Source organism: Garra rufa, chromosome 9 (assembly GCF_049309525.1).
Source record: "Garra rufa chromosome 9, GarRuf1.0, whole genome shotgun sequence".
Lineage (NCBI taxonomy): Eukaryota > Metazoa > Chordata > Actinopteri > Cypriniformes > Cyprinidae > Garra > Garra rufa.
In genome coordinates, this window is record NC_133369.1 from 46,975,483 (window position 1) to 46,993,698 (window position 18,216).

General features: G+C 33.3%; 1 protein-coding gene across 1 annotated transcript in view; it reads right to left on the minus strand.

The window, feature by feature from the left end:
* ascc3 (activating signal cointegrator 1 complex subunit 3) overlaps positions 1-18,216 on the minus strand; it is a 299,957-nt gene that overhangs the window by 11,415 nt on the left and 270,326 nt on the right. Inside the window, exons 32-34 of the mRNA XM_073847875.1 lie at positions 15,368-15,479; positions 14,647-14,781; positions 5,784-6,008 (exon numbers count right to left, since the gene is read on the minus strand). Of these exons, the coding sequence (XP_073703976.1) occupies positions 5,784-6,008; positions 14,647-14,781; positions 15,368-15,479 (472 nt within the window). The remainder of the gene's footprint in view (positions 1-5,783; positions 6,009-14,646; positions 14,782-15,367; positions 15,480-18,216) is intronic.

Below are 18,216 nucleotides of genomic sequence, written 5' to 3' on the forward strand. Positions count from 1 at the left end.
TTTCTTTTCAAAAAGTAATAATTATTCACCTCAAATGACCATTTGTGTGCATAAATGTGCATTTTATAATTTTACACACATCTTGGCATTTCCATCAAATATTTTAATGCAAATTTAAATTATTTTTTTTTAAAAGATAAATTAATACTTGTATTTAGCAAAGATGCATTAAAATGATTAGAAGTGACAGTAAAGACATTTACAATGTCACTAAAGAATTTTGGGTAAAGGTCTTTGCGAAATTCTCGGCTGAAATTTTTGCACGTAAAAAAATAAATCAATCTCACATTGTGTCAATCATGTTTAGACACTGCAAAACTTTCGCAAGTCATAAAAAATCGTATCAGTTTTAATTTTCTGTCTTTTCACATCTGTAGCAAGCATCTTGATAGGATGACGAATAGGAAAAACAATGAAAAAACGCATGAAAATTTCTGACTGTGTGCAATGACCTTAACACTTTACAATAAGGTCTTATTTGTTAACATATATGCAAAAACTAACAAACTTACAATGAACAATATATTTTTTTACAGCTTTTAACTATTTTTTTGTAATGTTAGTTACTTAAAATATTCATGCTTATGTTAATTCACAGTACATTAACTAACAGATACAACTTTAATTTTTTGATAATGTATTAAAGATGTAGAGAAGATTTAAGGCGAGACACTGCAGGTAAATAGGGTAAAAAAAATAATTAATACACTGTAATAAGTTTTCACCAGATTCAACTTAAAAACCTAAGTTCAGCAGCTGCCTTACGTTTTTAAGTTAAATCAGCTTAAAACTACAAGTTGTTTTAACCTAATACAATAAAAACGAGTTGACATAACTTGTGAGTTTAAATAAAGTTGATTGAACTTAAAATCTTAAGGCAGCTGCTAAACTTAAGTTTTTAAGTTGAAATTGGTGAAAACTTTTTACAGTGTAGTTATCAACTTACTTAGCCAGTTACCTGATTACATTGATAATTGCCAATTTATTTTTGTATTACAAGTTTTCAAAAATGTTAATTTTAATATGCAAATGAGCCATTATTTAATGAAACATGCACTAATTTGCATACATTTCTAGTACAAAAATCTAAAGTCAGTTTCAAAATTCTTGTTTAATTTTTTTTGACATATTAGAGTCTAAAGTTTTTACAGAGGGCATTTTGGGTATCTCATTTAGTCACACCATAATTCAGAAAAAAAAAGTTTTATGTTGTGTAAAATCAAGCAAATTATACATGAACCAATCCCTCTGTAAAAACCTTCAGAATATAGACAGGAATAAAAATGTAAAGTTTGGTGTGTGTAAGTGTTACTGAAGTGAAGATTTATGGCTTCGTGTAGGAGAAACAACTCATTTTGATAAAATGGCCTTTAAAAATATGGATTGTAATTGAAATCTATTGACACAAATAGATAAAGTGCTATAAAAGAAACACTTAACAGTGTCTTTTGGGTGTTTTCTTTCCACTAGTCTGAAAAAAAAAAAAAAAAAAAAAAAAAACACTTTATAAACCACCAAAAAGCCCAAAATCTCAAACTTGACAGGTGCATGAAAAAACAGTGTTTTTGCCTGCAGTGTCTTCCCTTAAACTTAATATTAACTATTAAGATTAATAAATGCTATATAATTAACATTCATGTTAACCAATATGTAACCTTGGATCACAAAACCAGTCACAGGGGTCAATTTTTTGAAATGGGACAATATTTGGCTGAGATACAGCTATTTGAAAATCTGGAATCTGAGGGTGCAAACAAATCAAAATATTGAAAAAATTGCCTTTAAAGTTGGACAGATTAAGTTCTTAGCAATGCATATTTCGAATCAAAAATAAGATTTTGATATATTTAAAGTAGGAAATTTACAAAATATCTTCATGGAACATGATCTTTACTTAATATCCTAATGATTTTTGGCATAAAAGAAAAATTCATGTAATAAATCAAACTGTGATAGCCTATATTGCATGGCAAGTGCAGAGAGAGCAAATAAACATTCAAATGTAATCGGACCGGCTGGGCATCATGGGAAGGGTTAATTCTCTGACATCACTGCAGGAAGAGCTCAGCTGTGTGAGAGACTGACTGCTATGAATGCATGGGGCTGCCAGCAACACTGCCACAGCGGGAACCCAGAAAAGTAACCACATCATGTAGAAGCATAGCCAATCACTCCCACACACACACACACACACACACACACACACACACACACACACACACACACACACACACACACACACACACACGGAGAGGGCGTAGAGAATCACCGGCACTCGCTCTGCTCAGCACAACGGCTTACAGATCTGCACACATGAGCCATTGGCAGAGCCGGACCGCCAGCGTGGACAATCTGTCCAGTCCCTGGCCGAAGAAAATCAAGAGTACGGTCTCAGGCATAGCCAATTGCAAACAGATTCGAAGGTGTGCCATCAGGCATGAACAATCAACATCAGGTTGCTTGGCTAGCTCAGGCAGAGCAGGCTTTTTTTATGGCTGCCCTTGAGGCGAGTGTTTTATGACGTTCCAAACGACCTGACAGCAGAATATCCATAAATCATTTCCACACTTCAGCCACTCTGTCCTCTATGAGTTGCACTGTGAGTCTGTTTACACACGTCAGAATAACACAGGATGGCAGAGCACCATTATTTATCCTTTTTTTTTTTTTTTTTAAAAAGTCTCTTCTGTGCACCAAGGATTTATTTGATCAAAAATAAAAAAACAGTAATATTGTAAAATATTTTATTTTTCTAATTGAATATATAGTTTTATTTATTCATTATTTATTTATTGTTTGCCTACAAAACCACCACTGGCTCTGCACTCCTTTACCTAAATTCATTACTTCAGACTTATGTTCCCTCTAGAAGCTTGTTCTGCAAGTGAACGGTGCATTATTGTGGCATCCCAAAGAGGCACAAAATCCCTTTCACGGACTTTCACATTAAATGTACCCTCCTGGTGGAATGACCTGCCCAACTCAATCCGAACAGCTGAGTCCTCGGCCATCTTCAAGAATCAGCTAAAAACACATCCCTTCCATCTTTATTTGAGCCTCTAACTCTAGCACCCTCTATTCTAATTCCATTCTATAAAAAAACATGCTCTTTTCGACTTATTCTCTATTCATTTACTTACTGCTTGTTTTCTTAAAAAAAAAAAAAAAAAACTAACACTAGCTTCTCTGTTCTTGCTGTATTCTATCTATCTATTTTTAGGCCTCTAACACTAGCTTGCTTTTTCTTTTTTATTCTATCTATTTTCTTTTTATTTATTATATAATTAAAAACAAAAAAACTTGATACATGTACTGCATTAGGCTAAATGAGACTTGTCATAGCACTTGCATGTTATTGCTCTTTTGTTGCTTTTGATTGCTTCCATTGTCCTCTTATGTAAGTCGCTTTGGATAAAAGCGTCTGCTAAATGTCTAAATGTAAATGTAAATTTATTCCTGTGATGCAAAGCTGAATTTTCAGACTTAGACTCCAGTCTTCAGTGCAACATGATCCTTCAGAATCTGCTCTTCACGAAACATGTCTTAATCAGTTTGGCTGAAAAATTGGTCTATTGTTAATCAACATTAAAAGGGATAGTTCACCCAAAAATGAAAATGTGATGTTTATCTGCTTACCCCGAGGGCATCCAAGATGTAGGTGACTTTGTTTCTTCAGTAGAACACTAACAAAGATTTTTACTCAAACCGGTGCAGTCTGTCAGTCATATAATGGCAGTCAATGGGATCCACAGCTTTCAGATTAAAAAAACATACGCAGACAAAACCTAATTAAACCCTGCGGCTCGTGACGATACATTGAGGTCTTAACAAACAAAATAATTGGTCTGTGCAAGAAACTGAACAGTATTTATATCATTTGAATTGTTACTTCTAATCCACCACAATGTCCAAATGTCAACGTGACGCGTCAACATGCTCTGGCATAGTGATCTGTCACGCGTATACATCACTCATTATTTACACAGAGAGATTGTGGGTATGACAGCTACTCAAAATGGTAATTACTTGTGCTTATCCTGATTGTTGCAACCGATTAAAAACAAAAAGATTACGTTTATTTGCGCAAACTCATATGGGAGTCTTGACTTTTCACCAACTCCCAACTTTTGAGCCTGATCGACTGAAGTTATGTTTGCTTGCTCTTCGTCACGTGACTGCCATTATATGACTGACAGACTGCAACAGTTTGAGTTAAAAATCTTTGTTTGTGTTCTACTGAAGAAACAAAGTCACCTACATCTTAGATGTCCTGGGGGTAAGCAGATAAACATCCCTTTAAGTTCAGACTTTTTTAACCATTCTGGAAGTGCTTTTTTTCTTTTCTTTTTCTGCCCAGATTTTTTAGAAAAATGAAGAATTCTGAAAGACTCATTCACACCAAGTGGAATAGCTATAACTATAAAGCTTTAAAAATAACTGTAACTTTAACACCATGCCCTAAACAGACACAAACATGCAACACACAATAAAATGTCTTTTTTTGTGATGAACATCATGGAAATCTAATTAATAATCATTTTCTGAGATGTCATGGTTGGGTACGAGAACATTACCGATGCGTCCAATAACAATGATAATCTCAGGTACTGATTATGTGCTTTCTTTAATATAATGGATAAAAGATTTGAATTTACTTTGAAATTCATTGTGCATGACTATAACAGCCATAATGAAAGTGACAATTGATAATTTACTTCATGAAAACAAATAGTGTTGGAAACACTTTCAGAACGATTAGTAGGTTAATGAATGATCAAACAGTGACAACCAGACAATCAAAATTCATTTGACTTTAAATTGAGTTAAGACTAAACAGAACATTATGGTCTATTTGTGTGGAAACAAATATAGTTAATATTAAAGTTTTCGCTTTTGGCCTGATTGGGCTTTAAGCCTTGAACCAAACCAAACAGCTCTTTTAACAATGACAAAATATACAAGTATTATTCAAATAAAAAAAAAAGTTTCTGAAAAATGGAAACAAATAAAAGGTGCAACAGCCAACAAATAAGCAGACACAAATTTTTGTGTCTAATTCGAAAACTGAAAAATGCACATTATGCACAAAAATGTAACAGTTGTCTTAATTTTTGGTTGATTGTGATCCATTACCTTTCTATTAAAGTTATCTGACATTTTCAAGATGAGTTTAACTCTTAGTTCCTGTCCTATTTTATGACAATTTTCTAAACTATAGTGAATAAACTTTGATAACGTGAAAAATGTTGAAGGTGTCTGAATAAATTTTGATTTGACTGTATAGCGAGTTCACATACAGTATATTGTGTTCATTCACCTTTTTTGGACCAACAAAGACTTTTCATGCCAGATTTATCATAGGATGTACTGCTATTTTAAGAACCAAACTAAAACGGTAATAAACTTATTAAACATAGTGAGTGAGAGTGAAATATCTGTCTCTGAGCTGCTGCAAATGTCCTTTGTATTTAAAGCTATCTGGACAGAAGCAAACAATCCTGTGATGCAATAAGCCATGATACCAGCAAAATAAATGTAGGAAATTAAAGCATATCAACAAGAAGCAGCCATCATGTCTCACTTCATTTAATACAGCTAAGAATACATTTCAGCATTTAACCAGTTTCCGAGTCAACACAAGTTTGTAGATTGGAAAGAAACACACACACACACACACACACACACACACACACACACACACACACACACACACACACACACACACACACACACACACACACACACACACACACACACACACACACACACACACACACACTCACCTGGCAGATGCGGATGGCGTTGTCCAGCACAGTTTTGGTGTCGGTTCCGTAGTCGCTGCAGGGCAGCTGTGCCCGGCTGAAGTGGGCCTGCATGAGCAGGTGTGTTTTGGTGTGTGCGCTGTCATACGAGTGAGGGTTGACCTGCAGGGGGAGCCGCTGGGCCAGCTCGCTGTTCAGTTGGTCCTCGTTGTGGCGTACGGGGAGCTCGGCGTACTCCTCTGCTTCCTGTAAACACACACAAAGCATCCGCTTGACAACAGTCACTTGCTTTTATGTCAAAGACACCTGCCAATCCACATCCAGCATATTCCATTAAAAATTGATAAATACTATAGTCAGATTTAACTTATTACGGTATTTGTGACCCTGGACCACAAAACAAAGTAGTAGCCCGGGTATATTTGTAGCAGTAGCCAAAAATACATTGTATGGGTCAAAATGATAGATTTTTATTTTATGCCAAAAATCATAAGAATATTAAGTAAAGATCATGTTCCATCAATATATTCTGTAAATTAAATTTTTGATTAGTAATATGCATTGCTAAGAACTTCATTTGGACAACTTTAAAGGTGATATAGTTGTATCTCGGCCAAATATTGCCCTATCCTAACAAACCATATATCAATCGAAAGCTTATTTATTCGGCTTTCAAAGTTTTGAAAATTCGAAGAGACAGAAGCCAAAGTAGAATTAGAAGAAAAATTGAAGAGGCAGAAACCATAGAAGAAGTCAAAGAAAAATCGAAGAAAAAATCGAAAAAGTGGACGTTGAAGAAAAACCTAGTCAGAAACCATAGAAGAAAAACCTAGAGTCGAAGAGGCAGAAGCCAAAGAAGAAGACGAAAAAAGTCGAAGAGGCAAAAGCCATAGAAAAAGTCGAAGAAGTAGAAGTTGAAAAAGAAGTCAAAGAAAAAGTCAAAGAAGTCGAAGAAGTAGAAGTCAAAGAAAAATTCGAAGAAGCAGAAGTAGAAGTCAAAGAAAAAGTCAAAAGAGGTAGAAGCCATGGAAGAAGTCGAAGAAAAAGTCAAAGAAGTAGAAGTTGAAGAAAAACCTAGTCAGAAACCATATAAGAAAAACCTAGGCAGAAACCATAGAAGAAGTCAAAAGAAGTAGAAATCGAACAGGCAGAAGCCATAGAAAAAAGTCGAAGAGGTAGAAGCCATGAAAGAAGTCAAAGAAAAAGTCGAAGAAGTAGAAGTTGAAGAAAAACCTAGTCAGAAACCATATAAGAAAAACCTAGGCAGAAACCATAGAAGTCAAAAGAAGTAGAAATCGAACAGGCAGAAGCCATAGAAAAACTCGAAGTAGAAGAAGTCGAAAAAGAAGTCAAAGAAAAAGTCGAAGAAGTAGAAGTTGAAGAAAAACCCAGGCAGAAACCAAAGAAGAAGTCAAAGAAGTAGAAATCGAACAGGTAGATGTCATGGAAGAAGTCGAAGTACAACAATTAGTAGAAAAAGTCGAAGAAAAAGTCAAAGAGGCAGAAGCCAAAGAAGAATTCGAAAAAAAAAGTTGAAAAAAAAAGTCGAAGAGGCAGAAGCCATAGAAAAAGTCGAAGAAAAAGTCAAAGAAGTAGAAGTTGAAGAAAAACCTAGTCAGAAACCATATAAGAAAAACCTAGGCAGAAACCATAGAAGAAGTCAAAAGAAGTAGAAATCGAACAGGCAGAAGCCATAGAAAAAAGTCGAAGAGGTAGAAGCCATGAAAGAAGTCAAAGAAAAAGTCGAAGAAGTAGAAGTTGAAGAAAAACCTAGTCAGAAACCATATAAGAAAAACCTAGGCAGAAACCATAGAAGTCAAAAGAAGTAGAAATCGAACAGGCAGAAGCCATAGAAAAACTCGAAGTAGAAGAAGTCGAAAAAGAAGTCAAAGAAAAAGTCGAAGAAGTAGAAGTTGAAGAAAAACCCAGGCAGAAACCAAAGAAGAAGTCAAAGAAGTAGAAATCGAACAGGTAGATGTCATGGAAGAAGTCGAAGTACAACAATTAGTAGAAAAAGTCGAAGAAAAAGTCAAAGAGGCAGAAGCCAAAGAAGAATTCGAAAAAAAAAGTTGAAAAAAAAGTCGAAGAGGCAGAAGCCATAGAAAAAGTCGAAGAAGCAGAAGTAAAAAAAAGTCAAAGTCAAAGAAGTAGAAGTCGAAGAAAAAAATGGAAGAAGTAGAAGTCGAAGAAGTAGAAGCCATGGAAGAAGTCGAAGAAAAAGTTGAAGAAGTGTAGAAGTTGAAGAAAAACCTAGTCAGAAACCATATAAGAAAAACCTAGGCAGAAACCATAGAAATCGTCAAAGAAGTAGAAATCGAAAAGGCAGAAGCCATGAAAAAAGTCAAAGAAGTAGAATTCGAAGAAAGAGTAGAAGAAAAAGTAGAAGAAAAAGTCAAAGAGGCAGAAGCCAAAGAAGAATTTAAAGAAAAAGTTGAAAAAAAGTCAGAGGCAGAAGCCAAAGAAGAATTCCAAGAAAAAAATGAAAAAAAGTTGAAGAGGCAGAAGCCAAAGAAGAATTCCAAGAAAAAAAAAAAAAAAAAAAAAAAAGTCGAAGAGGCAGAAGCCATAGAAGAAGCCAAGGAAGTTGAAGTCCTTAAAAAAGACCCTTATGACTGGTTTTGTGGTCCAGGGTCACATTTAGAATATTGACTTCCTGTTGTAAAGATAATGTCACAATAACTAAACTAACAACCACAATAAAGCCTGTCATATTGTTCACACTCCAACGCTGCATGTTATTCAAAAAAATTGTTTTTCCTGTCATCAAAAAGTAATAAGTCTCTTCAATGACTTTGAATTTAGGATGATTCCACATGTCATCTATTTCAACCTCTTTCTCCAGCCATCTGTCAAACAGCGACCACTTTTCATTATCCAATCAACTGCCAGCGGACTGAAGTCCCACCCAATCATTTTTCCCCTCAGTGAATATACTCTTTTACACAGAATTGCATTATTGCATTAAGGACCATACCCAAATTTCCAAATGGAGAGGGTATTTCAATGAGAATCTTCTACCCTTGAACATTACTATTAAACATGTTTAAACCTGAGCTTAGATTTATCTGCATTGGACAGAATATAAAGTGAGGAAAGTGCTAAATGTAATTGAAGGCCAAATTGTTCAGTTCAGTTTGAGACTTTATCTCTGGGTGACATTTACAGAGAAAGAAACATTACAGTCCTTTGAGCTAAGAAGCCTGTTTGCACTTCCTGTGACTTTCCAGGATGCCCTACAAAACTTGGCTTAAAGAAAAAAAAAAAAAAAATCAATAAAAAGAGGGACTAACCGTAGAGAGAAAAAAACTAGGTATTATATTAATTGTTTCATTGTAGTTATTTTTCCTTCTGAAATATGTCTTATGTCACAAGATTAGCACATTAAAGTACATTAATACAACAACAAAATAAAAACAAGAATGACAACATTCAATTTCACACAGTACAACTTTAAACTGTAAAATACTTTAAAACTAGTTTAACCCTTTAACTGTCACCGTCCACTCTGTGGGACGTCTAAGTTTACTTCACTACATTACAAATAAATCCTCATCTAATCATGACAAACTATATATTGTTGGAAAGGTCTAAGACTCCCTAATAGATATTTTAACATTTTTGTGTTACAAATTATGTAGGAAAAGTAATAGATCAATTTATGGCAAGAGTGCAACTCAAAAATCGACTTTATAACAGGAGTTCTGACTTTTGTCAAAAACAGATGTTATATATCAGTTGAAAACTTAAAATCTTAAAATGTATCCTTTGAAAAACAAAATCAGACTTTGCATTAGCATTGAAAATGTACATCAAAATCATATTACAAGATGTTTTCGGCCATGAATTATAAAAATTTAAGTCTGAGTACTGCATTTATACGTCTATGTTCAAAAATGGGAGTGACAGTAAAAGCTTTTTTAAATAGTAATTTATAATAATATTTTTTATTTTCTATTTGAAAAAAAAAAAAAGAAACCTGAAAATTCACTTATGGGTCAAAGATGTTAAGATGTCCACATCAAAAGAAATTTCCAAACGTAATTTTATGTCCATAGAAAGCATATTAAATGCAGGTAAAGTGTCTACTTTTAAGGTTTCAAAAGTTTTTGGAGAATAAAACATCAAAATTTGGTTGAAATATTGTTACATTGTCATTCAGTGCAACACAATATTTACGTAACAAATTCAAACAGCATGCTTATTCTGACTTGTACATATTAAAATATATAAAAGAATAAGGGAGCATATTAAATTTGATTGTGTTTTAAATATGTAAAATAATTTTTACTGAAAAATGTAAGGATTTCCCAAATTTTTAAATTTGTCTTTTAATATGTCATAAATCGATTTTTTTTGTTAATATGCCTGACAATATTGCTACACTGAATGACATTTTAGTGGATGTCTTCTGTAAATTAGGGAAAAATATGTGATATTTATTCTGATAACTCAGAAAAGCAAAAACAAATATGCAATAAAATTAAACAGAAAACTTTTTCATATTTTTTTTGGAAAAAACAACAATTTAAAGCAGTATTACACTTATTGTCTTTGACCCTTATCTTTTCATACATTGCAAAACAAAATAAAATAAATACAATTAAAATTCAAAAATAAAATTCACATTTGTGACCCTGGAGCACAAAACCAGTCTTTGTAGCAATAGCCAAAAATACATTGTATGGGTCAAAATTATGGACTTTTCCATGAAGATATTTAGTAAATTTAATTTTTGATTAGTAATATGCATTGCTAAGAACTTCATTTGTAAACTTTAAAGGTGATTTTATCAGTATTTTGATTTTTTTAACACCCTCAGATTCAATGGTGTTCAAATAGTTGTATCTCAGCCAAATATTCTGTTTTAACAAACCAAACAAAAGCTTATTTATTCAGCTTTCATATTATGTAGAAATCTTAATTTTAAAAATTTTACCCTTATGGTTTTGTGGTCCAGGGTTACATTTATTACGCTTTTTCACAAAACATCAAAAAATATTGTTTCAAAGCAGATATACAAAAAAAAAAAAAAAAAGAATGTTTCTACATTCCAATTAAGAGTAATTTCATGGAACATTCTAAGTTTTGTAAAAGGGGGAAATTGTGCAGGATATTATTTATGCATTTTATATAAAAAGTGTGTTAATAGCACTATAGACACAGAGAGCTAACTGACACAGACAAATTACATTTACCCCCCCCCCCCCCCCCAAAAAAAAAGTACTACTACGAAGTGAATATCAATTTAACAGCTTATAGCTTTGTTGTATGATTTTAATTGCTAAATACAACTGCGAAGGTCAAGACCATTGTGTTGGGATGGGGTGCGCTCTTGTAGCCGTGAGGGGCGGCCTTGACTTGGTGTCTCATTATGAACCCTTCCACGGTAATTAGAGGACAATAAGGGTGAATGAGGGGCTGATGGGGGAGGCGTCATGCAGTGGGGGCATTTGTTGCTATTGAATGACTAGTTAGAGTGAAAATGGGGGTCCTGCCCACCTCATGTCATGCTTTTGTTAAGCAACCAGTGTGAGCGTTAGACGGCGAGATGTAATGACCGAGTGGTAAGTGGATAATCAAGCGGGAAACATATAACTGTGAGGATCAGTGATTTATCCCTGCTGCCTCAGGCATCATTACCACATTAACATGTGCTCTTTTCCTATTACGGACACACAAACACGCCGGCATTAAAATTCACAGGCATGACTCAAACCTTCTCTCATCTCTCAAACCTTCTATATTTTGACCAGTTCTGTCTTTAACATCAGGAAATCGGAGCTGGCCTCTAGAAGTTTGTTTGCCCAGGTCATACAGCGGTCGCGGTCTCTGATGTTGTCTTTTCTTTTTCATTCTTATGGATAAATCTCAGGAATTATTGTCTGTAAAAATGCTTTATTGCTGCCTGTACAATTATAAACAAAAGAGCACTAATCTTTAATAGGACTGTTTTTACCTGGAGTATTTACAAGATGATATCTTCAAGAAATAATACATGAAAACACACATTAAAAACCAATGGCATTATCCACAGTGCACATTACGTTATGAAAAGAACAAATTGGAAGCCACAATTAACAAAAATGTGATATTAAAGTCTCCAATGTTTTTTTTTTTGTTATTCTTAATGCGAACAACTTCATATTTAGCACCCATTAATTTCACCTCAGGAACATTATCTATTATCCACAGCCTTGTAGTTACCAAAAAAATATACTCTAGAACAAAGCAAAATACATTTTAAATAGCATATTTTATACAAATATATATATAAGTTGCAACTGACTAATGAAAAAACATTACATTAAGCAAAACAAAAAAACTTGAATTTTGTGTTTAGAAATTTTAACTTTCAAATGATGGTCATTTTATTAGTATTTTTTTCTAATGCCCTTTTTCTAATATACTGATTGATCTATTATTCAAATTCTTGTATAAAAAAAAAAAAAAAAAAAGTATTTCATATAATGCTGGGCAAAAGACTATTTGTGATTAATCCAAACTATAATTTGGATCAAAATAAAAAAAGTTTTGTGTGTATTGTGTATATTTATTATGTATATATATAAGAAAGAAATATATGTTATGTTTATATTTGAAATATATAATGCTTTTCTTACTTAGCTTTTTTGTCTTGTTTCCAGTTAAAATATCTCAAAATTCTTAAATCAAGAAGTATTTCTTAAAAATTAAAATTATTGTTTTGTTTTCAGAAAAAAGAAGTCAAAATTAAGTGAGTTTTTGTTTAAAACAAGCAAAATGATGTGCCAATGGAGTAAGCAAAATAATATAACTTTCTGATTGAAATAAGATTATTTTGCTTACCCCAATGGCAGATTATTTCGCTTGTTTTAAGCAAAAATTCACCTAATTTTGACTTACCTTTTTCCTGAAAACAAGACAAAATTTTTTATTTTTTAAACAAAATATATTTTTACAATATTAATTATATGAATAAAAATATATGCATGTAAATATTTTCAAAGTATGTGTGTGCATTTATATATACATAATATATATACACAGTGCACACACGCATATATTGCGTGACAATACGAAAACATGCATGTTGGATGTGATTAATCGTGATCATTCTTTTGCCCGGCATTAATTTGATAATTTTTTATAAATAACTGAAAGATTTAATCATGTTAAATAATATCCAAACATCAACAACAGATTTGAGCAGAAACCTTTTTACATTAGTCTTACATTATATTTTTAAATTAGAATAGTTTTTCTGGGTCAAAGTGACTTGATGCAACAGGTTAAATATTTTTCCAAATGGCTTGAAAATAAATAATGAAGCCTAAACGGACAAAAATGCTGCTTGTTCACATCAGAAGGTCAAAATATAAATTTGATGAAAGTTGATTTCAACCCTGTTGTCAATATTTGTTGACTTGACAAAAATATTACATGGTATGTATTCTTTTCTATCAATGGCCATTAAATAAACATGAACATTATTATTATTATTATTTCTTTTTAAAAGCAAAAACGAAACAAAATCAAACAAAAATGACAGAATGGCTAACAGGATTTCAGATTTTGCCTAATTTGGTAATTAAATTACATTTGTACCATTACTGCTTAAACTTAATGAGATGTCTATTTATACCATATTCGAGGAATTTATAAGTGACCCTGGACCACAAAACCAGTCATAAGGGTCAATTTGTTTAAAATTTAGATTTATACATAATCTGAAAGCCGAATGAGCTTTTTTTTAATGTACAGTTTCTTTCATAGGACAATATTTGGCTCAGATACAACTATTTGAAAATCTGGAATCTGAGGGTGCAAAAAAAAAAAAAAAAAACAGTGAGAAAATTGCCTTTAAAGTTGTCCAAATGAATTTCTTAGCCAGGCATATTATTAATCAAAACTTAAGTTTTGATATATTTAAGGTAGGAAATTTACAAAATGTCTTCATGGAACATGATCTTTACTTAATATCCTAACGATTTTTAGCATAAAAGAAAAATCAATATTTTTGACCCAATGCAATGTATTTCTGGCTATTGCTACAAATATACACTCTTAAAAATAAAGGTGCTTCACGATGCCATAGAAGAACCTTTTTTTGTCTAAATGGTTCTATAAAGTACCTTTAACATCTGAAAAATCTTTCTGTTTCACAAAAGAAGGTTCTTCATATTAAGGTAAGAAATAGATGGTCCTTTAAAGAACCTTTGACAGAATGCTTCTTTGTGGAAGCAAAAATGGTTCTTCTATAGCATCGCTGTGAAGAACCTTTTGAAGCACCTTTATTTTTAAGATTGCACCCGTGCTACTTAAGACTGGTTTTGTGGTGCAGGGTCATATTTAAAACACATTCCTATTACTTTTATGTATTTGGGATATGAGATATATCTCAAATGCTCAACCAGGACTGTTTAAGTACATGTTTTAACAATATTCTTTGAGAGTTTCCATCAGTTGTGCAGCTCCTCTAGTATGAGACAGATGTCATGTCGTGAGGACGTCAGTGAAGTGTGAAAAGCCTTTATGTCTCAATTATGGCCGCGATCAGTGAGAGCGGGGCCAAGAGGGGCGGCACTCTAATGAGGCGAACGTAAAGAGCTGCTAATTTTCACACCAACCCTTAGGGGTGCAATTATGTGTGTGTGTGTGTGTGTGTGTGTGTGTGTGTGTGTGTGTGTGTGTGTGTGTGTGTGTGTGTGTGTGTGTGTATGTGTGTGTGTGAGTGCTCAGCTGTATCCAGCCAAACTGGACTCATGGAATAATCATTAACTGTGTCAGGATGTTGGCCAGTGAAGGTGGTGATGCATTGGTGTTTAAAGTGCACTGTCCCTGAACGCATCAATGACCAGAAGATGAGAGGAAAGAGAGGATCCTTTCAAAATGAATGTTTGCTCACCGACAGGATGGCCAGAAGCTCTTGGATGGGCAGCTCTGGTTTCAGACGCTCTTTGAACGTGCGGATGGTCTGGTGTTTCAGGTAATAGTAGGATGCGATGCGGCCGTACGTCAGCGGCTCGATGGTGTGCTCGTCCTGAACAAAACAAGACAGTCACTGATTAACACGCCGCAGGTCAAAATACAGCCGTACAGTGGGGAGGTCAAAGATGAAATTCCTAGAGAGTTTAATTACACAACTTCTGAACTGCAACAAATGCTTTTCTTACTTAGATTTTTTGGTCTTGTTTCCAGTCAAAATATCAAAAAAGGATTTTCTAAATGAGTAAAAATTATTGTCTTGTTTTCAGGAAAAAAAAAGTCAAAATTAAGTGGGTTTACGCTTGAAACAAGCAAAATAATCTGCCAATGGGGTAAGAAAAATAATCTAGTTTTCTGTTTGAAATAAGATTTTTTTGCTTCCCGCATTGGCAGATTATTTTGCTTGTTCTAAGCAAAAACTCATTTAATTTTGACTTGAGAACAAGAAATTAATTTTTACTCCTTTAGAAAATCCTTCTTGATTTAAGAATTTTTAGCCATTTTGCCTGGAAACAAGACAAAAAAAATCTAAGTAGGAAAAGCATTTTTTGCAGTGTGGAACAACTACTATAGCTACAGATTCCAAAAGAACATCCAAAACCAGGCGGCGCATATAAATGTCAATGCTAGAATGACTCTACCTCCTGTATTTCCATGCAGTAGGAACATTCCAGATCCCTCAGACTCCTCTCCACCAGGTTAGAAAGGTATTTGTTAATGGTTTCATGGTTGATGTCATCCAAATTATAGTAACTGAGAGCAAAGAGAGAGTGAAAAGTGGAAGAAAAACACACACAAATAAGGTATCAGCAATGTTCAATACAGAGAATCCACTTATTTAAAAGGAATTATTCTTTTTGATGAGTATCTTTAATAATTCATAGCTAGAGTATGTAAAGATCCCTAAAACAAGCTACCAGCATAATTTGTTAAAGTTAAATGAGATAATACGATATGAATATATCTTGAATGTAAGTGTATTTAGTCTTGTGGCACTTGCAGATATTTCTCTTTTTAAACAAACAAACAAACAAACAAACAAACAAACAAACAAACAAACAAACAAAAACAGGCCTTAAAGTCTTAAAAAAAGTCTTAAAGTCCAAATAATACTATAAAATAAAATGTCTAAATATTCAAAAAAGCTTAAATTTTTCGAATCAGGTGAAGTTCGATTTTGAAAGATGAATAGATATTTTTACTGTAAAACAAGACATTATATACGTACATATCAAAAGTTTTTGGAAAGCACAATTTTTTTGTCTCTTTTTTGGAATATTTTTACTACTAAAATAACTGCTTTCTATTTAAATATATTTTAAAATGCAATTTATTCCTGTGATTTCAAAGCTGAATTTTTAGCATCATTACTCCAGTCACACGATCCTTCAGAAATCATTCTAATATTCTGTGATAAATAATCATAATAAAATGTTTCTTGAACATTAAAATGTTTTCAGAAAAAAAAAAAAAACAATAACCTAAATTTTTCTTACCCCATTGGCAGATTATTTAGTTTGTTCTAAGCAAAAAAAAAAAAAAAAAAAAAAAAAAAAAAAAAAATCACTTAATTTTGGCTTGTTTTTTTCTGAAAACAAGACAATAATTTTGACTCGTCTAGAAAATCCTTCTTGATTTAAGAATTTTTAGACATTTTGGCTGGAAACAAGACAAAAACTCTAAGAAAAGCATTTTTTGCAGTGAAGGATCATGTGACACTGAAGACTGGAGTAATGATATTGAAAATTTAGCTTTGATCACAGGAATAAATTACATTTTAAAACATATTCAAAATAGTAAAAATATTTCAAAATTTTACTGTTTTTGCTGTACTTCAGATCAAATAAATGCATTCTTGGTGAGCAGAAGAGACTTATTTTAAAAAACATTAAAAATCTTACTGTCCAAAAACTTTTGACTGGTATATATTTTGATGTGCATAAATAAACAATAGGGAATCACAATTACTAAAAATGAGGCCCAAAACAACAGCTTTACTTAAAAAAAAAAACTACAGTTGCACAACAAAAAATAAAATAAAAAAGTAATAAAACTGCTGGATAATGCAGAGCTGATATAAGACAGTAGACCTGAGATTAATGTGTCAAATAAATTGTAATTATTTTGAAGTAATAAGAAATAGAAATAATGACACATTCTTAATGCATGTCTCCTGTTATTCCTGGACAAAGAAAGCAGCACCCAAAGTGAACAGCAAATTTTTACTGAAGTGACAAAATGTTAAAAGAATTAAGCAGCATTAATGGAAATCGATTGAAAGTCTAAAAAAAAGAGTGCTAAATGAACAACAATACCATGTCTAATCATTCTCTCCATAAATGTCATGTGTTACAAATGTATGTATTTATGTAAAATAATATAAATACGCACTTCATAATCCTGGCAAATATGCAAGTTTCGATATTTTTTGGAAACCTGCAGGGAGAATACTGACTGCCTTATTTATTTATTTAATACTGGTCTGGTCACTGACATGTCATGCATCCCTAATAGATATATTACAGAATCACTTTATCAACATTATCAGCATTTTACACTGTCTGTGATACAGTGCACAGATGCACAAAAAAAACAAGCCTCCTCTGAGAGCACAGGTGGGTCTATATACAAAAACACAACACCTCCACACCTCCAGAAAAGCAATGCTGCGCTGCAAAAAATCATTCCCAGATTTGCTGGAGAGCAAAAATCACTTCCATGCTCAGCAAAGCTCTAAGAGCAACCACATGAGATCCACACACAACTATGCACTTCATTAACTCCGAGTGACGGCAAACATTTCTCCTGCTGTTTGTGTGTGTGTGTGTGTGAACGAGAAAAAAGACAGTTCATTCCAGTTGTTTTGATATATTCTGTAGAAACTGCTCATTTTTCCAGCACTCAAGCACTGAAATATTGAGAACATGATCTGTGTGTGTTAATCATTTGCAAACACACATCATGGTGACATGTAAATAAAGATGTCCATGTAAATAATGATCAGATGTCCATGATTACACACGCACACACAGACAGAGACAGAGACAGACACAGACACAGACACACACACACACAGACACACACACACACACACACACACACACACACACACACACACACACACACACACACACACACACACACACACACACACACACACACACACACACAGACAGAGACAGAGATATTCTTCAGTGCCTTGTGTCAGGAAGCATAATTTAAAGAGCCAATTTTTGCTGGTACACAATGCACAATGTGAACATCTCCAACCAGGTAACAGGTGGAGAGAACTGTCATGAAGGTAACTGCCTGTCAGGACACCTGATGTCTGATGTGTGTGTGTCAGTGTGAGAAAGGACATGTCTACAGATAAAAGGCCACAGGTCTACAGACTCCTTTTTGAATTTTTCATAGTGTCACATTATTCCACAGTTCAAAAGCTGATGGTCTTAAACAAACCTTTGAGGGGTAGCTAGAAGAAAACTCACTG